Genomic DNA, 25,139 nt, shown 5'->3' on the forward strand with positions numbered 1-25,139 from the left:
ACTGGAAGCATTCCCTTTGAAAACTGGCACAAGACAGGGATGCCCTCTCTCACCACTTCTATTCAACATAGTGTTGGAAGTTCTGGCCAGGGCAATTAGGCAGGAGAAGGAAATCAAGGGTATTCAAGTAGGAAAAGAGGAAGTCAAATTGTCCCTGTATGCAGATGACATGATAGTATATCTAGAAAACCCCATTGTCTCAGCCCAAAATCTCCTTAAGCTGATAAGCAACTTCAGCAAAGTCTCAGGATACAAAATCAATGTACAAAAATCACAAGCATTCTTATACATCAATAACAGACAAACAGAGAGCCAAATCATGAGTGAACTCCCATTCACAATTGCTTCAAAGAGAATAGAATAACTAGGAATCCAACTTACAAGGGACGTAAAGGACCTCTTCAAGGAGAACTACAAACCACTGCTCAAGGAAATAAAAGAGGATACAAACAAATGGAAGAACATTCCATGCTCATGGGTAGGAAGAATCAATATCATGAAAATGGCCATCCTTCCCAAGGTAATTTACAGATTCAATGCCATCCCCATCAAGTTACCAATGACTTTCTTCACAGAATTGGAAAAAACTACTTTAAAGTTCATATGGAACCAAAAAAGAGCCCTCATCGCCAAGTCAATCCTAAGCCAAAAGAACAAAGCTGGAGGCATCACATTACCTGACTTCAAACTATACTACAAGGCTACAGTAACCAAAACAGCATGGTACTGGTACCAAAACAGAGATATAGATCAATGGAACAGAACAGAGCCCTCAGAAATAATGCCACATATCTACAACTATCTGATCTTTGACAAACCTGAGAAAAACAAGAAATGGGGACAGGATTCCCTATTTAATAAATGGTGCTGGGAAAACTGGCTAGCCATATGGAGAAAGCTGAAACTGGATCCCTTCCTTACACCTTATACAAAAATCAATTCAAGATGGATTAAAGACTTAAATATTAGACCTAAAACCATAAAAGCCTTAGAAGAAAACCTAGGCATTACCATTCAGGACATAGGCATGGGCAAGGACTTCATGTCTAAAACACCAAAAGCAATGGCAACAAAAGCCAAAATTGACAAATGGGATCTAATTAAACTAAAGAGCTTCTGCACAGCAAAGGAAACTACCATCAGAGTGAACAGGCAACCTACAAAATGGGAGAAAATTTTCGCAACCTACTCATCTGACAAAGGGCTAATATCCAGAATCTACAATGAACTCCAACAAATTTACAAGGAAAAAACAAACAACCCCATCAAAAAGTGGGCAAAGGACATGAACAGACACTTCTCAAAAGAAGACATTTATGCAGTCAAAAAACACATGAAAAAATGCTCACCATCACTGGCCATCAGAGAAATGCAAATCAAAACCACAATGAGATACCGTCTCACACCAGTTAGAATGGCAATCATTAAAAAGTCAGGAAACAACAGGTGCTGGAGAGGATGTGGAGAAATAGGAACACTTTTACACTGTTGGTGGGACTGTAAACTAGTTCAACCCTTGTGGAAGTCAGTGTGGCGATTCCTCAGGGATCTAGAACTAGAAATTCCATTTGACCCAGCCATCCCATTACTGGGTATATACCCAAAGGACTATAAATCATGCTGTTATAAAGACACATGCACACGTATGTTTATTGCAGCATTATTCACAATAGCAAAGACTTGGAACCAACCCAAATGTCCAACAATGATAGACTGGATTAAGAAAATGTGGCACATATACACCATGGAATACTATGCAGCCATAAAAAATGATGAGTTCATGTCCTTTGTAGGGACATGGATGAAACTGGAAATCATCATTCTCAGTAAACTATCGCAAGGACAAAAAACCAAACACCACATATTCTCACTCATAGGTGGGAATTGAACAATGAGAACACATGGACACAGGAAGGGGAACATCACAGTTCGGGGACTGTTGTGGGGTGGGGGGAGGGGGGAGGGATAGCATTGGGAGATATACCTAATGCTAGATGACGAGTTGGTGGGTGCAGCGCACCAGCATGGCACATGTATACATATGTAACTTACCTGCACGTTGCGCACATGTACCATAGAGCCTAAAGTATAATAATAATAATAGTAATAATAATAAAAAAAAGAAAAAAAAAAAAGAGGAGCCATTAGGACCTTCAAGGAATAAAACATCCTCTTCAACTGGAAACAATTGTGCTGAATAGGTAAAACACTGCCTTTGACTATTACATTACTCATAGTAGATTTGAAATATGTCATATTAGAAATAGTCAGTTAGAAATAAGATTACATTCCTCTCCAGTGTTGGAAGTGGGTGTTTTAAGAAAATTATTCAGCAAGACTGGAAAATGAGAGGAAAGAAAAAGAATCAATAGAAGAATGGGAATTCTGAAGTAGTTCTTCACCTATTCAGTAAAAAAATAAATAAAGGCCTTCTAAAAGAGAATACGAATATCATTCTATCTTGTGGTACCTAACCATAAGACTTAGGTTTCTACATGCTCCTATACGGGATTCTCTTTCCTTCCCTTGGGTCTAATTCTTTGTTTCTCAGACTTTGTTCCCTTTTTTCTCTTCACGTCTTTCTCCTACAAAACCTACCATAACATTTTTTGGAAAACAGTTTTATTGAGGTACAATTGACATACAAAACACTATGCATATTTAAACTGTACAATTGTTTTGATACATATACATGTATATACACACATATATACATATATACACACATATATACATATATACACACACACATAGCTAAAACCATCAACACAGTCAAGGGAGTGAACACATCTATCACAACCAATTTTTCTTTGTAATCCCTCAATCCAGCTCATTCTGGTCTCTCATCCCCCAAGCAGTTATGGATGTCCTTTCTATAACTTTCTATAACTATTAATTTGTATTTTATAGGCTTTTATACAATTGAATCATCTAATATGTATTAATACTTTTTTGCCTGGCCCCTTTCGCTCAGCAAAACAGTTTCTAGATTTATCCCCATTATTGCATCTATCAATAGTTCATTCCTTTTCATTGCTGAGTAGTATTTCATTGAAGGACATACCAGTTTGTTTATCTACTCACTTGTTGATGGACATTTGGCTGTTTCCAGTTTTTAACTATTACAAATAAAGCTGCTATCAGCTTTTACATGCAAGTTTTTGTATGGATAAATAATTCCTTTTCTCTTGAGTACATATATAGGATTGACATGGCTGGATCACATGGTAGGGGCAAGTTTAACATTTTAGAAAACTGCCAACTATTTTCCAAACCGCCTGTACTATCTTATATTTCCACCATGAAGTTCCAGTTCCTCAACATCTTCATCAGCATTTGGTATGGTTAATCTTTTCCATTTTGGCTATTCTAAGAATTATGTATTGGTATCTCCTTGGGGTTTTCATTTGCATTTCCCTAATGACTCATAAGTCATCTTTTTTTGTGTGCTTATTGTCATGCATAGATCCCTTTTTGGTGAAATGTCTGTTCATATCCTTTGCTAATTTTTGAATTGTTTTTCTTTGTACGTTGAGTTTAGAGAGTTCTTTTTATGTTTTAGCTACTAGGCCATTATTGTATACATGGTTTGAAAATTTTTCTCCCAGTCTCTAGCTTTTTTCATCCATTAAACAGGATCTCTTTTTTTAAAGTATATTTTTCGCTTTATTTTCTTCAGAGGATAGCTTTTTTTTCAGTCCTTAAGGACTCAGCTCCATATGTAGGCTTTGATGGAGGTTGGTGGGCAGCACCCACAGGTCTAAATCAGGGTTGGGGTGTTTGGTCCTTACCGGCTTCACGAGATTGATTCTGTACTACCTTACTGTGAATGGTGCAACTGATGCAGTAATGTAGCTTCACAAACAGCTTGGGAAGCACATAGACATCAAAGACACTGGCTTCAGATATGTCCCTGATAGCTGTGGCCTCTACTATGTTTTGTTGTTTTCTTTGTTTTTAGTTTTTGAGACAGGATCTTGCTCTGTGACCCAGGCTGGAGTGAAGTGGCATGATCACAGCTCACTGCAGCCTTAAACTCCTGGGCTCAAAGGATCCTCCTGCCTCAGCCTCCTGAGTAGCTGGGACTACAGGTGCATGCTACCACACCAGGCTAAATTTTTTACTTTTGTAGAGATGGTGCTCCTTTATATTGCCCAGGCTGGTTGGTCCCAAACTCCTAGGCTCGAGCAATCCTCCCGTCTCAGCCTCTCAAAGCACTGGGATTACAGGCATGAGCCACCACACTTGGCTTTCTACTATATTTTGAATGATAAACTTCTTAACATCCTTGTCTTTAGTCACATATCAGGTGCAGTTCATGCAGGGAATAGGCTGCACATGGCCTGGCCTAGATCCTGAAGATTTTCTCCTATGTATTTTTATAAAAGTTTTATAGTTGCACATTTTACATCTAATTTTATAATCTATTTAATTTTTGTATAAAGTGTGAAGTTAAGGTCAAGGGTTTTTTTTTTTTCCTATGGATGTCCAATTTCTCCAGCACTATTAGTTGAAAACACCATCTTTTTCCATTGCATTACTTTTGTGCTTTCTCAAAAATCAGTTGAGCATATTTCTGTGGGATTATTTTTTGGTTTTCCATTCTGTTCCATTGATCTATGGTTCTATCTCTCTAATGATACCACACAGTCTAGATTACTGTAGCTATATAAAAAGTGTTGAAATTGAATAGGGTAATTCTTTCTGTTCTAGTCTCTCTCAGGATTGTTTTGGCTATTTTCTTTTTATAATTTTTATTTTAGGTTTAGGGGTACATGTGAAGGTTTGTTACATAGGTAAACACATGTCACAGAGGTTTGTTGTACATATTATTGCATCACCCAGATATTAAGCCCAGTACCCAATAGTTATCTTTTCTGCTCCTCTCCCTCCTCCCATCCTCCACCCTCAAGTAGACACCAGTGTCTGTTGTTTCCTTCTTTGTGTTCATAAGTTCTTATCATTTAGCTCCCACTTATAAGTGAAAACATGCATTATTTGGCTTTCTGATCCTGTGTTAGTTTTATCAGGACGATAGCTTCCAGCTCCATCAATGTTCCCGCAAAAGACATGATCTTTTCTTTTTTTATGGCTGCATAATATTCTATGGTGTATATGTACCACATTTTCTTTATTCAGTCTGTCATTGATGGGCATTTAGGTTGAGTCCATGTCTTTCCTATTGTGAATAGTGCTGCAATGAACACTTGCATGTATGTGTCTTTATGATAGAATGCTTGTTATTCCTCTGGGTATATATCCAGTAATGGGATTGCTGGGCTGAATGGTGTTCTGCTTTTAGTTCTTTGAGAAATAGCCATACTGCTTTCCACAGTGGTTGAACTAATTTACACTACCACCAACAGTGTATAAGTGTTCCTTTTTCTCTACAACCTTTCCAGCATCTATTATTTTTTGACTTTTTAATAATATATCTTGGCTACTTTCATTCCATTGTTTTATATATAAATTTTAGAACAATCTTGTCTCTCTATATTTTTCTGATGCTTTTGTTTATAACCAATTTGCATCTTTATGTTTAAAGTACATTTCTTTTAAGCAGTACATAAACTTGGGTCTTGCTCTTTTATCCAGTTTGACAATCTCTGCCTTTTCACTGGGGTCTTGAGGTCATTTTCACTTAATGTGATTTTTTTTCATATGCTTAGACGTAAATCTATCATCTTGCTATTTGTCTTCTATTTGTGCCATCTTTTTTGATCCGTCTTTTCTTTTTCTGCCTTATTTTAGATTATTTGAATATTTTTATGATTTGATTTTATCTCATTTTTTTAAAAAAAACTCTTTGTTTTGCTATTTTAATGGTTGTTTTAGGGTACATAGTATATATGTTTAACTTATCATAGTCTATCTTCAAGTGATGTTATACCACCTCACTTATGGTATATTTCCATTTCTCTCTTCTTGGCCTATATGTTCTTGTCATGCATCTTACTTTTACAGGTTATAAACTGCAGAATACAATGTTATTATTTTTGTTTAAGCAATAAACTATCTTTTAAAGACATTGTAATAATAAGAAAAAAATCTTATCAATTACTCATATAATTACCATTTCTGGTATTCTTTATTCATTTGTATAGATTCATATTTCCATTTGGTGTAAGTTTCCTTCTGCTCAGAGGACTTCCTTGTAATGTAGATCTTTGAGTGATTAGTTATTTCAACTTTTAAATGTCTGGAAGACTATTTTGCTTTCATTTTTTAAAAACATATTTTTATTATGGTAAAAAAACACATAACATAAAATTGACTAATCTGCAACCAATCTCCAGAACTTTTTCATCTAGTAAAACTGAAACTCTATACTCATTAAACAACTCCACATTTTCCCCTCCTCCCAGCCCCTGGAAACCACCTTTCTTTCTTTTCTTTTTCTTTTCTTTTCTTTTCCTCTCTCTCTCTCTCTCTCTTCTTTCTCTTCTCTTTTCTCTTCTCTTCTCTTCCCCTCTTCCTTTCTGTTTCTTTTCTTTTCTTTTTCTCAGAGTCTCGCTCTGTTGCCCAGGCTGGAGTGCAGTGGCACAAACTTGGCTCATTGCAACATCTGCCTCCTGGGTTCAAGTGATTCTCCTGCCTCAGCCTCCTGAGTAGCTGGGACTACATGCGTGTGCCACCACACTTGGCTAATTTTTGTATTTTTAGTAGAGACGGGGTTTCACCATGTTGGCCAGGCTGGTCTCGAACTCCTGACCTCAAGTTTTCCACCCGCCTTGGCCTCCCAAAGTGCTAGGATTACAGGTGTGAGCCACCGCATCCGGCCCATTCTACTTTCTTTCTCCACGGATTTGACTACTCTAGGTACCTCATGTAAGTGGAACCATACAGTATTGTTTTTTGTGACAGGCTTATGTCACTTAACATAATGTCCTCAAGGCTCATCCATGTTATAGCATGTATCAGAAGTCCTTGCTTTTTAAGGCTAAGTAATATTCCATTGTTTGAGTATACCCCATTTTATTTATCCACTCATTTGTTGATGGAACTTGGGTTGCTTCTACCCTTTGGCTGCTATAAACATGGGTGTGCAAATATCTTGCTTTTAATTCTTTTGGATATACAAGCAAAAGTGAAAATGCTGCATCATATGATAATAACATTTTTAATTGTTTGAGGAGCTGCCATACTGTTTTCCATAGTGGCTACACTATTTTACGTTTGTACCAACTACTTTCATTTTAAACAATACTTGTGCTGGATACAGAAATTTAGGCTGACAGGTTTTTTATTTTCTTTCATTATTTTGAAGATGCTGCTCCACTGAGTTCTTGCTTGCATTGCTTCCAACAAGAAATCTGACGTTCTCTCTAATTTATTCCTCTGTATATAAGGTGTCACTTTAATCTGGCTGCTTTTAGGACATTCTCTTTATCACTGGTTTTGAGCATTTTGATTATGTGTGTTGGTGTTGTTTTGTGTTTCTTGTGTTTGGGGTTTGTTAAGATTTTTCTATCTGTGCATTTAGAGTTTTCATTAAGTTTTGAAAGTTTTATTTCTTCAAATATTTTTATCTCCATCCTCATTTGGGAATCCCAGTTACCCATATATTAAGCTACCTAAAATTGTCCCTAACCTCACCGAACTCTTTTAATTTTTTCAAGGGTTTTTTCCCTGTGTATTTCATTTTCAATAGCTTCTTTGCTATAACTTCAAGTTCATCAGTCTTTTCTTCTACAATGTCTAATATGATGTTAATACTATCCAATGTGCTTCTCATCCTAAACATAGTTTTCATCTTTAGAAGTTTGATTTGGGTCTTTATATATCTTCCATACCTCCACTTAACTTTTTGAATGCATGAAATACAATTACAAGAGATGTCCTCTGTTAATGGTAACTTCTATGTCAGTTCTGGGTCAGTATCGATTGATTGCTTATTCTCCTCATTATAGGTTGCATTTTCATGCCTCTTCACATGCTCAGTAATTTTTTTGCTGGATGCCAGACATTGTAAACTTAATCCTGTTGGGTGCTGTACAGTTTTATATTCCTATAAATATTCTTGAACTCTGCTCTGGGAAGCAATTAAGTTCCTTGGGATCAATTTGATGCTTTCACACCATACTTTTATAATTTTTAAGGTAGTTCTGGAGCAGGACTTAGTGTAGGACTAATTATTCCCCTCTTCTGAGACAAGACCCTTCTGAGTTTTCTACCCAATGCCTCATGAATTAGAGGTTTTCCAGACTGGCTGATAAGAACAGGCCTTATTCTCAACCCCATGTGAGTGCTAGGCACTGTTCCCTCTAATATTTTTAGATGGTTATTCTCCTAGCTTCAGGTAATTTTGCTTCATGTATGTCCTGATCAGAACTCTGCTAAACATTGGAAGAGGACCCTCATTTCACTGAAGCTCTTTTAAGTCTTTTATTCAGTGTGTTTAATTTTGAATAGCTTCTTTGCTCTGACTTCAAGTTTATCAATCTTTTCTTTTACAATGCCTAATCTATGCTATGTGGTCCTCTTCAGTACTTTGTCTTATAAATTCTGGCTGCCTTGGTCTCCTCAGACTCAGCTGCATCTCAAATCAGGATGCTTTCCAGGCTCTGTTTCAGATCCCCTTCTTGTGCTATACCCTGGAAACTCAAAGCAGTAAGCTGCACAATTGTAATGCTCACTTTCTTTCTTTCTTTTCTTTCCTTTTTTTTTTTTTTTTTTTTTTTTTGAGATGGAGTCTTGCTTTGTCGCCAAGCTGGAGTGCAGCGGCGCGATCTCAGCTCACTGCAACCTCTGCCTCCCGGGTTCAAGCAATTCCCCTGCCTCAGCCTCCTGAGTAGCTGACACTACAGACGTGTGCCATCAAGCCCGGCTAATTTTCTGTATTTTAGTAGAGATGGGCTTTCACCATGTTAGCCAGGATGTTCTCGATCTCCTGACCTTGTGATCTGCCCACCTCAGCCTCCCAAATTGCTGGGATTACAGGCGTGAGCCACCACGCCCGGCCAATGCTCACTTTATTTCTTATCTCCCAGGGACCATTCTCCTTCATTGCCTGATGTTCAAGGTCATAAAAGCCTTTTTTTTTTTTCTTTTCGTCTATTTTGTCTTGTCCTTTGTGGAGAGGGACTTGTTGTTCAAGAAGGGACATAAAACAGTCCCTGTTACTACATATTAATTGCAAGTGGAAGCAAACACAACTTTTTTTTTAATGGTACGTCCCATTTGATTTATATACACAGGGACACAAATGTATAATACACAAAGATTAGAAGGAAATATAGCAAAAGTATAAATGATTGTTCTTTGCTTTAAAAAAAACTTATCTTTAGGTTACAGGAAACCTGAGTTGTCTTGTAATGGTTTTTTTTTTCCATTTTTTTATTACACCATAAGTTTTTAAAGGGAATAAAACTCTTTCTCAGCCCTCATGTTAAAAAAAATTACATTCTTATATCTTAATATCAGCGATGACATTTCCCTACACTGTAAGCTCTCAATGGAGAGGAATCATGTCTTATTATTTTTAATAAACTCTTGCACAATGCTCATTAACACTCTGTATTGTGAATATTTAATAAATATATGGTATCTAAACAGACAGAGATTATTAAAGTATTTGATGCTCTTTTATTTTTATAGTGAATGCACTATTTTTTGTTGCAGTGGAGAAATAATATAAAGAATGAAAAAGAGATTATTCTCAAACCTCAAAACTACTGGCAGCTTTTCTCCACAGAATGTTGTGTAACCAGTTCATTAATTCTTCTGTCAGTTGTCTTCCTGTTTGGTGAGCTGAAAAAAAAAAAAGCTCTGAAAATAAGTTTCTAGGTCTATTACATTAAGTAAAGAGTGCTAACTATACTCAGAACCTATAATCTTTAAGTAATGGCTACACACAAAAAAATTCAGACAGGTTTTCATCATCAATTTTAGGTTTACTACCATAACTGATAATATAATGCAATCAGAGTTTGCTAGAATCACAGTAATTCTCCCATCAATCTGTGATAGTCTTCCAGCCTACTCTCTTTTTAACTGATTTTCCACATTCCAAATTAGATCATCATCTGGTGCCTTAATAAGGTTATTGTGAATGAGCAGACAGCAATGCCAGAAATCATTAATAAGAAGTGCTTATACTATTATGTACTAAATAGATCAGATCAAGTTCACAAGAAAGGCCAATTATGCCTTAAAGCCTTTGTAAAATACTTTAAGACCATGCTTACGCATAAACTTTATTACTTTAAATCTTAACTTGCGCTGATTGTTTCTGGTCTAGACATTTACAGAGTTCAAATACATTAGCACATTAAGGTAAAGTCTAAACTATAATAGAATTCTGCACTCCTCTTCTGCCCTTTGGCATAAACTATCAATTTCCACAAAAGTCTTGACTAGAACATTAGGAATCTCTGACCCTCTAGCCCAGTCAGCAAATGTAGTTTGTTCCATGACTTACTTAAAAATACTCACATGAGAGTAAACAGCTACTAAATGTATCTACTTGAAATATTATAATACTTTGAGAGTGTAAGTGTAACTTAGATGTCACAATAGAACAGTCTAAGTGGAATTTTAGGAAAATGAGTTATTCTGTATAATCAAGTTTTCTGGTTAACTGGCAGTTTACTTTCTTTAAATAAAAATCACTTCTGAATTTAAAAAGTCTGAATATTTTCATGAAAGTTCTTAAATTTTCTAAAAAGTAAACAAACTTCCTAGTTTTCTTAAGCATAATTCAACTTTTTCTTGACAATTTGAGGTCAACATTAACAACTATTTTATTTTATTGTACTACTAATATATCACAGTGATGCCTTTGGGAGTTGTTATACAGTACAGATTGTTGTATTAAAAAATTTGAATCTGTTTTATAAAATTGGTAGAGTTTTTTTCCTCCCTATGGTCAGGCTATCTGTATATTTCCCTTTAAACCTTTTCTCTATTTGCAAAGTGCTACCATTAAAATGCTAAGAGTAGGAAAACCGGATAACCAAGTTTATCAAAACTGGGTCTAAAAATAATTGGTAAATGCCTGGAGGGAGGGTGTTATCAGTAAAATATGGTTCTTAGAGATCATCTAGTCAGATGACTTCCTTTAAAAAATTAATGACTTTGTTTTTATAGAAACATGATTTGTGCTTATAAAAATTCAAACAATATGGTAGAGTATTTAGAAGAAAGCAACACATCACCTAAAATGCCACCATTCAGAATAAACCCCAGAGTTAACATTTAGTGACTACCACTCCAATTATATCTCTACATGCATTTAGTTGGAAGGACGAGGTGGTGAAGAGAATTTTCTAAGAAAGGGATCATACTATCTGTGTTCTTCAGGGTACAGAAGTTCTGCAGGGAGGCAGAGGATTAGGGGAATGCTGAGCAGATTTGGCTCTACATCTCTGCTTTAACCAGAAAAACTCTAATCTATTTCATTCAGGGTGGGGTTCATATAAGATTGCATCACAAAAGGATGCTGCTGCTGAAAAGAAGTTAGAAACCAGGAGTTTAGTTCACAATCATCATTTTATAGTTGAAAAAAAATTCAAGGTCCTTTGACTTGTTCAAAGGTACACAGCTAAATTGAGATCAAACTAGAGATATTAAATTAGGCTTGTAACCTCACAATATTCCACCACATGTGAGCTTTAAGCTCAGAAGTTTGTCTGTTTTCAATGATGTTTTCTTATTTTTGCTTAGTTTCTCATTCCACTTGCCCAATTTGTGGGATGTGGACAGGTGAGGTGTTACTGTTAAAAGACCATTAGGGAGGAAGGAGAAAAGGAAGTGGAAGAAATCCATTGACTTGAGTATTTTGCTATTACTCTGACATCTAAGAATTATACACAAATTAATACATTTCTAAAACACTTGCGAAAATCCTACTGACCTAAAAAGATTTCTTCAATCTTCTCCTTGGCAAGCAGTTCTTCCTTCCTTTGTAACAGCATGTCAATATAGAGTATCAGAACTTTTCCAATATTTTCTGATGACTTAAAACGTTCATGAATAATCGTCAGGAAATGAAACCCAACAGATTCTCTGTACAATGAGACACAATTTTAAGCAATGTGAATAGAAAAACTGGTTATTGATCAATGGGACTAAAATGTATTTCAGTGTGAGCAAAATAAGCCACATAAAAGCATATCTGAACTCAGGTAATGTTATTAAATGTCTAAATAAGCTTAATTTGTCAATATTACATGATTTAATTTAATTTCAGTTTATTAAGCCATAAACATTTTCTATTAACACCTATAGTCAGATAATCATTTCTCTCCTAATATCTAAGTTATGTTTTTCCCAGAACTGATTGCAAGCTTTAAAAATTGGTTACTGAGATCCAGTGAAGTTACATGAAAAGAAATGAGAAATTTACTAGTTCCTCAGCCAAAACCTCTTTCTAAAAACTTGTTTATGTTTGATTACACAAATAATACACTAGTATCTTCTATTTAAAAATGTAAACAGTTCACAGGTTGGAAGACTAAATATTGTTAACGTGTTGATATTCCCAAAGTGATCTACAGATTTACAGATATTTATCCCTATTAAAATCCCAGGCCAGGTGTGGTGGTTCACGCCTGTAATCCCAGTGCTTTGAGAGGCTGAGGTGGGCAGACTGCTTGAGCCTAGGAGTTTGAGACTAGCTTGGGCAAGATGGCAAAACCCTGTCTCTACAAAAAATTGGCAGCTGTGATGGCGTATGTTTGTAGTCTCAGCTACTAGCAAGGCTGAAGTGGGAGGACTGCCTGACCCTGGGAGGTCAAGGCTGCAGTGAGCTGTGATCGGGCTACTGCACTCCAGCCTGGGCGACAGACTGAGACCCTGTCTCAAAAAAACCCCAAAATCCCAATGATGTATTTTGCAGAAATGGAAAAAATCCATCCTAAAATTAATATGGACTTTGCTCAAGGGACCCCAAAAGCCCTAAACAAACTTGAAAACAAAGAGCAAAATTAGAGGATTTGTACTTTCTGATTTCAAAACTTATTACAAAGCCATAGTAATGAAAATGTGTGGAACTGGCGTAAAGATAGACATACAGACCAATGGAATGGAATAGAGAACGCAGAAATAAATCTTGACATATATCATCAAATTATTTGTGACAAAGGTGCCAGGACCATTTAATAGTGATAGGACAGTCCTTTCAGCAAATGGTGCTAGGAAAACAGGATTTCCACATGCAAATGAATGAAATTGGATTCTTATATCATATACAAAAATTAATTCAAAATGGATCAAAGACCCAAATGGAAGAGCTAAAAAACTGTTTCCATGGGACCAAGTGATCCTATATACAGAAGACTCTAAAGACTCCACCAAAGAACTCTAAGAACTAATAAATTACTTCAGTAAAGTTGCAGGTTACAAAATCAACGTACAAAACCCAGAAGCGTTTCTTTGTGCCACCAATAAAATATCCAAAAAGGAAATCAAGAAAACAATCCTATTTACAATAGCATCAAAAATATATAAAATAGTTGGGCACAGTGGCTCACACCTGTAATTCCAGCACTTTGAGAGGCTGAGGAGGGTGGATCACTTGAGGTCAGGAGTTCGAGAACAGACTGGCCAACATGGTGAAACCCTGTCTCTGCTAAAAATGCAAAAATTAGCTGGGCATGGTGGCACGTGCCTGTAATCTCAGCTACTCAGGAGGCTGAGGCAGGCGAATCACTTGAACCCAGGAGGTGGAGGTTGCAGTGAGCTGAGATCTCCAGCCTGGGTGACAGAGTGAGTGAGACTCCATCTCAAATATATATATATATATATATATATATATATATATATATATATGAATAAAAGTAACCAAGTAGGTGAAACATCTGTACACTGAAAACTATAAAACATTGATGAAATTGAAGAAAACAAAAATAAAATGGAAAGATATCCTGTGTTCATTGATTGAAAGAATCAGTATTATTAAAATGTCCACACTACTCAAAGTGATCTACAAATGCAAGGAAATCCCTATCTTAAGTCCAATGGCATTTTTCTCAGAAATAGAAAAACTAATATTAAAATTCGTATGGAACCACAAAAGACTCTGTGCCAAAGCAACCTTAAAAACAAAAACAAAATTGGAGGCATCACGCTTTCTGATTTCAAATTATACTACAAAGCTGTAGTAATCAAAGCAGTATGGTACTGGCATAAAAACAGACACATAGACCAATGGAACAGAATCGAGAGCCCAGAAAAAAACCCAAAAAAACCAAGTATATATAGCCAACTAGTATTTGACAAACGTGCCCAGAATACACCATGGAAAAAGCACAGTCTCTTTTGTGCTTGGGCTGGGTGCAGTGGCTCACTCCTGTAATCCCAGCACTTCAGAAGGCCGAGGTTGGTGGATCACTTGGGGCCAGGAGTTTGAGACCAGCCTGGCCAATGTGGCAAAACCCCATCTCTACTAAAAATACAAAAATTAGCTGGATGTGGTGGCACATGCCTGTAATTCCAGCTACGTGGGGAGGGCTGAGGCACAAGAATCACTTGAACCCAGAAGGCACAGGTTGCAGTGAGCCAAGATCATGCCACTACACTCTAGCTTGGGTGATGGAGTGAGACTCTGTCTCAAAAAAAAATGTGTTTGGACAACTGGACATCCACCTGCAAAAGAATAAATTGAACACATCCTATGGCACACACACAAATCAACAGAAAATGCATTAAAAACTTAAATGTAAGACTTGAAACTGCAGAACTCCTAGAAGAAAAAAATAGGGAAGAAGCTCTTTGAAATTGGCCTTGGCAAGGATTTTTTGTATAGAACACCAAAAGCAAAGGCAAAAAAATTTTTAAAGCAAAAACAAACAAATGTGACTATGTCAAACTAAAAAGCTTCTGCACTGCAAAGAAAACTTCAATAAAATGAAAAGTCAAACTAATTTACATTCCCATCAACAGTGTAAGTGTTCCTATTTCTCCATAGCCTCGTCAGCATCTGTTGTTTTTTGACTTTTTAATAATTGCCATTCTGACTGGTGTGAGATGGTATCTAATTGTGGTTTTGATTTGCATTTCTCTGACGATCAGTAATGTTGAGCTTTTTTCCATATGTTTGTTGGCCACATAAATGTCTTCTTTTGAGAAGTGTCTGTTCATATTCGTTGCCCACTTTTTGATGAGGTTGTTGTTTTTTTTTCTTGTAAATTTAAGTTCTTTGTAAATTCTGCATATTAGACCTTTGTCAGATGGGTAGATTGCAAAATTTTTTTCTCATTCTGTAGGTTGCCTGCTCACTCTGATGATAGTTTCTTTTGCTGTGCAGAAGCTCTTCAGTTTAATTATACCCCATTTGTCAATTTCAGCTTTTGTTCAACCATTGTGGAAGACAGTGTGGTGATTCTTCAAGGATCTAAAATCAGAAATGCCATTTGACCCAGCAATTCCATTACTGGGTATATACCCAAGGAATATAAATCATTCTGTTATAAAGATATATGCACACGTATGTTTATTGCAGCACTATTCACAACAGCAAAGACATGGAACCAACCCAAATGCCCATCAATGATAGACTGGATAAAGAAAATGTGGTACATATACACCATGGAATACTACGCGGCCATAAAAAGGAATGAGATCATGTCTTTTGCAGGGACATGGATTAAGCTGCAAGCCATCATCTCAGCAAACTAACACAGGAACCAAAAACCAAACACCACCTGTTCTCACTCATAAGTGGGAGTTGAACAATGAGAACATATGGAGACAGGGAGAGGAACAACACACTCTGGAGCCTGTCGGGAGGTGAGGGTGAGGGGAAGGAGAGCAACAGGACAAATAGTTAATGCATGTGGGGCTTAAAACCTAGGTGACCCGTTGATAGGTGCAGCAAACCACCATGGCACACATATGCCTATGTAACAAACCTGAACGTTCTGCACATGTATCCAGAACTTAAAGTAAACAAACAAAAAAAAAACAGAATGCCCCAGTAAAATTAGAATTTCAGATAAACAAAAATTATTTTTTTAGTATTAGTGTGTCGAGTGCAATAGTTGGGATGTACTTATTCTAAAATACTAGACATTGTTTATCTGAAATTTCAAATTAACCGAGTCTTGTATTTTATCTGGCAACTCTTTTCATGAAACACTGGTTGCAAGAGATCTCGCCTTAATAAAAAGAGACCCATGGTTAAAAAAAAAGAAGTACCTTATTTACACATAGGTAGACATCCATTTACAAGGGTTATGATTAGATCGGTTTACTTTGAATCAATAAGTATTTCCTTAACTCTCTGCTACACAAATTTCAAATATATACCAAAGTGGAGAAAATAATGTAATGAACCTGCACATCATTATCAGGCTGTAACAACATCAAAGCCAATTTTATTTAACCCATCTTTCCACCTCATTCACACACACAGACACACACGCACACACACACACTCATGCTTTTGAAGTAAATTTGAGACATCCCATTAATCCACTTCCAAGTATTTTAATTATCTATCTCTTAAAGAGAGAAACTATTTTTTGTAAAAATCATAAACATAATACTATCATCACAGTTTAAAACTTAACAAGATATCCTCAATATTCTTAAGTATTTAATTACTGTTCACATTTATGTAACTGTCTCATACATTATTGATTTTAAGTGTTTGACTCAGGATCTGAGTAAGATTCATACATTTCAATTGATTAAAATATCTAAGTCTTTTTAATCTAAAAAAAAAGCCAACAAATACCTTGATTTTGGACTTCTGGCCTCCAAAATTGTGAGAGAATAAATTTCTGTTGTTTTAAGTCATCCCATTTGTGGTAATTTGTTACAATACTCAGAAAGCTAGTATATACAATAATCAAAATCTTAAAAATAACTCAACAGATGAGCTTACAGCAGAATGGAGAGGACAAAGGAAAGAATAAGTGAATTTGAAATAAAGTAGAGCTAGGTGCAGTGGTTGGTGCCTGTAATCCCAGCTACTTGGCAGGCTGAAGTGGGAGGACTGCTTGAGTCCATGTGTTTGAGGCTGCAGTGAGCTATGATTATGCCACTGCACTCCAGCCTGGGCAACAGAGACCTTGTTTCAAAGAAAAGAAAGAAAGGAAAGAAAGGAAGAAAAAGAAAGAAAAGGAAGGAAGGAAGGAAGGAAGGAGGAAAAATAAAAAAGTAGAAATTACCTAATCTGAACAACAGAGAGAAAACAGACTGAAAAAAAAAAAACTGCATGGAGCCTCAGCGACCTGTCAGACAACAAAAAATGTACATTATGTCATCAGAACCCTGGAAGAGGAGAAGAAAGGTAGGGCATAACAAATAAATATTCAAAGAAATAATGTCTCAAATATTTGGGAAAAAACATAAACCTAGAGATTCAAAGAGCGGTGCAAACTCCAAACATGATAAATCCAAAGAAATTCCATCCTAAGACATGTCATAGTCAAATTCCACCAGAAGACAAAGAAAAAAATCTTGAATGCACAGAAACAGAAATGATACCTTACCTACAGGAGCCATTTCACTGCTAGGAATTTACCCACTTGATTTGAAAACTTAGATCTACTCAAAAATCTTCATGTGAATGTTTGCAGCAACTTTATTGATAATCACCAAACACAGGAAGCAACCAAGATGTCCTCCAATAGGTAAATAGATAAACAAAGAGATGAGCTATCAGTCACAAAAAAGACATAGAGGAACCTGAAATTCATATTGCTAAGTGGAAGAAGCCAATCTAAAAAGACTACATACTGAATGATTCCAATTATGTGACATTGCAGAAATGGCACAAAAGCAAAAAGAAGGGCCAGTAAGAAAAATAGAGAGTGAAAAGATGTGGTTGCCAGCATCTCAGGAAGATGAAGAGGTGAGGCACAGAGGATTTTTAGGATAGTGAAAATACTATGTGTGATGCTATAATAGCAGATACGTGTCATTATGCATGTCAAAATCCACAGGACTTTACCATACAACAAGTCAATCTCAATGCATACAAATTATATATATAATTATATATAACTAGGTATTATATATATTATATATAATTTGATATTTTATATATATATATATAATTTGGGAGGTTGGGGGAATCCTCAGATATAATAGAGACTGTGACAAGAGACTCTAACAAATGTGTGGAACAACTTCACTAAAGGAAATAGGAGGACTAGATACTGACCTAAGTAACTCTGGAAATAAGTAGAGTCTGTAAGAATAAAGGCAAAAAGAACTGCACGTAAGCACTGTACTCTAGTTGACAAAGTTGTTTCTCATGAGGGTACAGGTGAACAATTCTGATACTGCTATACATGTACACTAAAATTGAACAATTAAAAAATTAAGTAAATGAATGATGGATGGTAAGAGCCAGGTTTCCCACTGTTGGATTGGGAACAGATAAGCAAGGGTAATCTGCAAGCAAGGCTAGAATGATCTAAGTGCTAATGAATTAGAATAGGAAACATCAGTAATAACTTATGTTTAACTTAATATAGATACAGATGTTTACATACCAAAATATTTGTATATATATGTCTATATACTCAGATTAGTATACACACATATATTTTCTTTGCTCTGTCAACTAATAAGGCCTAGAAGAAATGACACCCCAGTAGCAACAAGCACAACTAACATTCAGATCTTGGTTACTAATATACTTTGCCAGTGAGAGGAACTAGACCTCCTAGGAGAAATGGTTGATTCCAGGATTGGGGCAAGAAATGTACAAGATGAACCTAGAACATTCTGTATTGTCAGAAAGAAAGGAATTGCTTAAAAAAAACAAAACCACCCACATTGATTGGGGTATGTCAAAAGGGTGCAGGAGTCAACTAAAAGAGCTCCCAATGGCCAAAGCTAAAACAATCTGAACAACAAAAATGTAGTATTGGATTATAACCTAAAGAATCAAATACATATTCCCAAGTCTGTATTGATATAAAAATGGTTGAACAAATTAATGAATTAGGGAGAAGAGACAAATTTCCCATGTAGAAGAATTCGAAATAATTTATCTAGATAACTATGCCTTTAAGCAGGGGAGCATGACTCCACAACTGCAAAGAATATAGTATGTAAAAAGGAAAAACGGATAACTTCAAGGTGTAAACACTTGATGAATACTCAGCCAACTAATCAAGGTTAATATCAACATACATAAATCATATTGACAGTATATACCCTTGATAACGATGTAATGAAAATGGTACTTTATCTGAGTGATCTTCCTCCCCAAACCCATAACCCCAGTCTAATCACGAGAAAAATATCAGAAAAAATCTAATACATAGGTATCCTACAAAATACTTGATGGGTATTCTCAAGACTGTCAAAATCATCAAAAAGAAAAGTATATCTAAGAAACTACTATGGCCAAATGAAGTCCAAGGAGATATGACAACTAAATGTAATGTGATATCACAGGTAAGATTCTGGAATAGAAAAAGGATATTAGGTAACAACAAAGGAAATTAGAATTAACGATTGATTTTAGGTTAATAATAATGATGTATCAATATTGGTCTATTACATATGACAAAGGTACTATAGTAATATAAGATGGCAATACTAGGGGAAACTGTGTACAGTGTATATGGCAACTCTTTGTATTATCTTCTCAACTTTTCTGTAAAACTAAAAGTAAACTAAAATATAAAGCAGAGGTTAGATACAATGGTTCACGCCTGTAATTTCAGTGCCTTGGGAGGCCAAGACAGGAGGATCAATTGAGGCCAGGAGTTCGGGACGAGCCTGGGCAACATAGTAAGACACCTGTCTCTACAAAAAAATTAAAAAGAAAAAGGAAATTAGCTGAGTGTGGTGGTGTGTGCCTATAGTCCTGGCTACTCAGGAGGCTGAGGCAGGAAGATCACTTGAGTCCAGGAGTCTGAGGTTACAGTGAGCTACAATTGCACTCCAGCCTGGGTGCTAAGAGTGAGGCCCTGTCTCTAATAAATACATATTTTAAAAAAGGTTTTAAAAGTGTATATAGATCAGAAAATAAAAATTTAAGTGGCAAGCTTAAGCTGTAACACATCAATAATTACAAATAATGTAAATGGTCTAAATATGCCAATTAAAAGAAAGAAATTGGCAGCATAGACTAAAAAAAATACACCAAGAAAACAATCAGCAAAATGAAAAGGCAACTTACAGAATGGAAGAAAATATTTGCAAACCATATATCCAATAAGAGGCTAATATCTAAAATATGTAAGGAACTCATTTAACTCAAGGGGAAAAAAAATCAAACAACCTGATTTAAAAATCTGCAGAGAACTTGTACAGACATTTTCCCAAAGAAAACATACAAATAGCCAAAAGATATTAAAAAGATGCTCAAAATCACCAACCATCAGGGAGATGCAAATGAAAACCACCTGTTAGGATGGCTATTGTGAAAAAGTCAAAAGATAAGTGTTGGTGAGGATGTGAAGAAATTGGAACTCTTGTGCACTGCTGGTGGGAATGTAAAATGGTACAGCCACTATGGAAAATAATATGGCAGTTTCTCAAAAAAAATTAAAAATAGAACTACCATATGACACAGCAATTTCACTTCTGGGTACATATCCAAAATAATTGAAAGCAGGGTCTTGAACAGATATTTGTACACTCATATTCATAGCATTATTCACATGTGCTAAAATGTGGAAGTAACTCAAGTGTCCATTGATAGATGAATGGATAAGTAAAATGTGATGTATATACATACAATGGAATATTATTCAGCCTTCAAATGAGAGAAGCCTGTGATGTGCAACAAAGTGAATAAACGTGGAGGACACTATGCTAAGTGAAATACGTCAGACACGGAAAAACAAATACTACATGATCTCACTAATATGTGAAGGCTAAAAAAAAGTTTAAACTCACAGTAATAGATAATAGAATGGTGGTTATCAGAGTTTCGTGGGTGGGGGAATGGTGGAGATGCTGGTCAAAGGATACACACTTTAAGTTAAAAATAGATTAAGTTCTGGAGACTTAATGTACAGCATGGCGACTATAGTTAATAATAATGTATTACATACTTGAAATTTGCTAGAACAGATCTCAAGTATCCTCTCTATAAAAAAAGATAACTATGAAGTGATGGATATGTTAATTAGCTTGGTTGTGGTAATCATTTCACAATATGTAGGTATATCAAAACATCACATTAAATATACACAATTTTTAATTGTCAATTATATTTCAAAAAGGTAGGGGAAAGTCCCAAACATGTCCTAACTGTAGAGTGTGTACGAGAAACTTACTTCAAAAAAACTGATATAGGAGGGTTGAAAATAAAAATTTGGAAAAAAATATACCATGAAACCATTAATCAAAAGTAGGAGTGGCTATATTTTTTATTTTTATTGTGGTATAGTTGATATACAATACACACTGCACATGTTTAATGTATACAATTTGATGAGTTTGACATATGTGCACACTCAAGATATCACCACAATCAATGTAATAAATATATCCGTCACCTCCAAAAGCTCCCTTGGGTCTCTTTGTGCTTTTTTTGTTTTGTTTTTTGGTGTAAGAATTCTTAACATGATATCTACCCTCTTAACACAATTTTGAGTGCACAATACTTTATTGTTAGCTGCAGGCACTACATTGTACAGATCTCTAGAACTTTTTCATATCACGTAACTGAAACTTTATACTTATTGAGCAATAATACCCCCTCTCCCCCACCTCCCAGCCCCTAGTAACCACCATTCTATTCTGTTTCTATTAGTTTTACTATTTTAGATACCTCACAGAAGTGGAATCACACAGTATTTGTCTTGTGACTAGCTTATTTCACTTAACAAAATGTCCTCCAGGTTCATCCATGCTGTCACAAATAGTAGGATTTCCTTCTTTTTAAGGTTGAATAATATTCCATCATATATATGTATCTGTATATGTTTATGTGTGTATATCTATATATCTATATATATATCTCTATATATCTCTATATATCTATATATATCTATATATCTATATATATCTATATATATCTATATATCTATATATATCTATATATATCTATATATCTATATATATCTATATATATCTATATATATCTATATATCTATATATATCTATATATATCTATATATCTATATATATCTATATATATCTATATATCTATATATATCTATATATCTATATATCTATCTATATATCTATATATCTATATATCTATCTATATATATCTATATATCTATATATATATCTCTATATATATATATCACATTTTGCTTACCCATTCATCCACTAATAGACACTTGGGTTGCCTTCCACATTTTAGTAAATATGAATAATGCTGTAATGAACATGGGAGTGAAGATATCTCTTTCAGATCCTACTTTCAGTTCTTTGGGGTATATACCCAAAAGTAGAATTCCTGGATCATATGGTAGTTCTATCTTTAATTTTTTGAGAAACTGCCATACTGTTTTCCACAGGGGTTCTACCATTTTACATTCCCACCAGCACTGTACAAAAATTCCAACTTCTGGCAGGGCACAGTGGCACACGCCTGTAATCCCAGCACTTTGGGAGGCCGAGGCAGGTGGATCACTTGAGGTCAGGAGTTCAAGACCAGCCTGAATAATATGGTGAAACCCCGTCTCTACTAAATACAAACAAATTAGCTGGGCATGGTGGTGCCCACCTATAATCCCAGCTACTTGGGAGGCGGAGGCAGGAGAATCACTTGAACCCGGGAGAAGGAGATTGCAGTGAGCAAAGATTGCGCCATTGCACTCTAGCTTGGGCAACAAGAGCAAAACTCCATCTCAAAAAAAAAAAAAAAATTCCAACTTTTCTACATCCTTGCCAACACTTGTTATCTTTTCTTAAAAAAACTATCTATCCTAATAGGTGTGAGGTGATATCTCATGTGGTTTTGATTTGTATTTCCTTGATGATTAGTGGTTAATGGTTTAGAAAATGTGGTATATATTTATATACAATGCAATATTATTCATCCTTAAAAAGAAAGAAATTCCCTCATTTACAAAAACATGGATGAACCTGTAGGGATGTTATGTTAAGTTAAATAAGCCAGACACAGAACAACAAATACTGCATGATTTCACTTACATGTGGTCTCTCAAAAAGTCAAACTCATTGAAACAAGGTAGAATGGTGGTCACCAAGGGTAGTAGTGGCAGGGTTGGGGTGAGGGGTGGGTAGGAAGATTTTAGTTAAAGGGTACAAACTTGCAGTTATGCAAGATGGATAGGTTCTGGTGACCTAATGTACAGCATGGTGACTATAGTTAACAATAATATATTATGTACTGAAATTTGCTAAGAGAGTGGATCTTAAGTATTCTTACCACACAAAGAAGTAACTATGTGAGGTGATGGATATGTTAAGAGTGGATCTTAAGTATTCTTACCACACAAAGAAGTAACTATGTGAGGTGATGGATATGTTAATTAGCCTCATTGTGGTAATCATTTCACAATGTATACATATATCAAAATATATTGTTCACCTTAACTGTATACTATTCTTCAATTATACTTCAATAAAGTTGAAAAAGGATCTTGTTTACAAAATATTGAAAGGAAGTTTTCCTGTATAACAAACCTGCACATGTACTTCTGAACCTAAAATAAAAGTTAAAAAAAAAACCCAAATATTGAAAAGAGTTTCATTTTTCTTTTCTTTTTTTTTTTTTTTTTTTTTTTTGTGAGATGGAGTCTCACTCTGTTGCCAGGCTGGAGTGCAGTGGTGCAATCTTGGCTCACTGCAACCTCCACCTCCCGGGTTCAAGCGATTCTCCTGCCTCAGCCTCCTGAGTAGCTGGGACTACCGGTGCGCACCACCATGCCCAGCTAATTTTTGTATTTTTAGTACAGACGAGGTTTCACCACGTTGGCCAGGATGGTCTCAACCTCTTGACCTCGTGATCTGCCCACGCTGGCCTCCCAAAGTGCTGCTATTACAGGCGTGAGCTACCGTGCCTGGCCTGAAAGGAGTTTCTAACTCAATACTTAAAACAAAACAAACAAACAAACAAACAAAACAGGGCACAAGATTTGAACAGGCATTTCACAAAAAGGGATACACATATGAAAAGCAAATGAAAAAAATGCTCAACATTATCAGTCATTATAAAAGTGCAAATTAAAGCCACAATGAGACATCATACCTATTTAAAAGGCTGACTATACCAAATGTGGGGGTCAGGATGTGGAGAAACTGAAACTCTCAAACATTGCTGGTAGGAATGTTAAATGAATGTTGTAACTACTTTGGAAAAGCTTGGCAATTTCTTGAAAATTTAAATACATAGTACTGTATTAGTCTATTTTGTGTTGCTGTAACAGAATACCTGAGGCTGTGTAATTTATAAAGAAAAGTTTATTTAGCTCACAGTTCTAGTATGATAGTGTGGCCCTGACTTCTAATGAGGGCTTTTGTGCTGCATCATAACTTGGTGGAGAAAGTTCAAAGGGGAAGCAGATAGGAGCAAATAGGTAAAACCCAAGTGATATCCTGGCTTTATAACAACCCACTCTCCTCGGAACTGATTCATCCCTATAAGAACTCATCCAGCCTCTTGGAACAAGAACTCACTCACTACTGCAAGAACAGCCCCAAGTTATTCATGACCTCCATGACCCAAACGCCTCCCAAGTCCTAACACTGCCACATTGGAGAACAAATTTAAACATGAATTTTGCTGGGGACAAACCATATCCAAACCATAGCACTACCTACCGTCCAAACCAGACTTTTCAATTCTATGTATTTACCAAAAGAAATGAAAGCAAATGTCCATACAAAGAGACACACGTGAATGCTCACAGCAGCTTTATTTGTAATGTCCCAAAACTGAAAACAATCAAAATGTCTATGAACAGCTGAATAGATAAACAAATTGTAGGCTATCCATTCAACAGACTACTACTCAGCAATAAAAAAGTATAAACTTATATAGATATATGCAACAACATAGGTGGACCTCAGGGAATTATACTGAATTAAAGAAGCCAGACTAAAAAGTATACTCAATTTCATTTATATAAAAATCTAGAAAATACAAACAAAGCTATAGTGACATTCAGTGATCAATGGCTGTCTGATGAAGGAGAGGTAGGGAGAGATTACAAAAGACCACAAGGAATCTTTTGGGGGTGGTAAATATGTTTATTATCCTGATTGCGATAATGGGTTCATAAGTATGTATGTGTAATCAA

At 35.7% G+C, this 25,139-nt stretch overlaps 1 protein-coding gene across 5 annotated transcripts in view; it reads right to left on the reverse strand.

The window, feature by feature from the left end:
- TEX11 (testis expressed 11) overlaps positions 1-25,139 on the reverse strand; it is a 385,652-nt gene that overhangs the window by 152,124 nt on the left and 208,389 nt on the right. For all 5 annotated transcript variants that reach the window (XM_054470766.1, XM_054470768.2, XM_054470767.2 and 2 more), the window contains 2 exons: positions 11,855-12,006; positions 9,665-9,750 (listed from right to left, as the gene is read on the reverse strand). In XM_054470766.1, coding sequence (XP_054326741.1) covers positions 9,665-9,750; positions 11,855-12,006 — 238 coding nt within the window. The remainder of the gene's footprint in view (positions 1-9,664; positions 9,751-11,854; positions 12,007-25,139) is intronic.

Source organism: Pongo pygmaeus, chromosome X, assembly GCF_028885625.2.
Source record: "Pongo pygmaeus isolate AG05252 chromosome X, NHGRI_mPonPyg2-v2.0_pri, whole genome shotgun sequence".
Taxonomy (NCBI): Eukaryota; Metazoa; Chordata; class Mammalia; order Primates; family Hominidae; genus Pongo; species Pongo pygmaeus.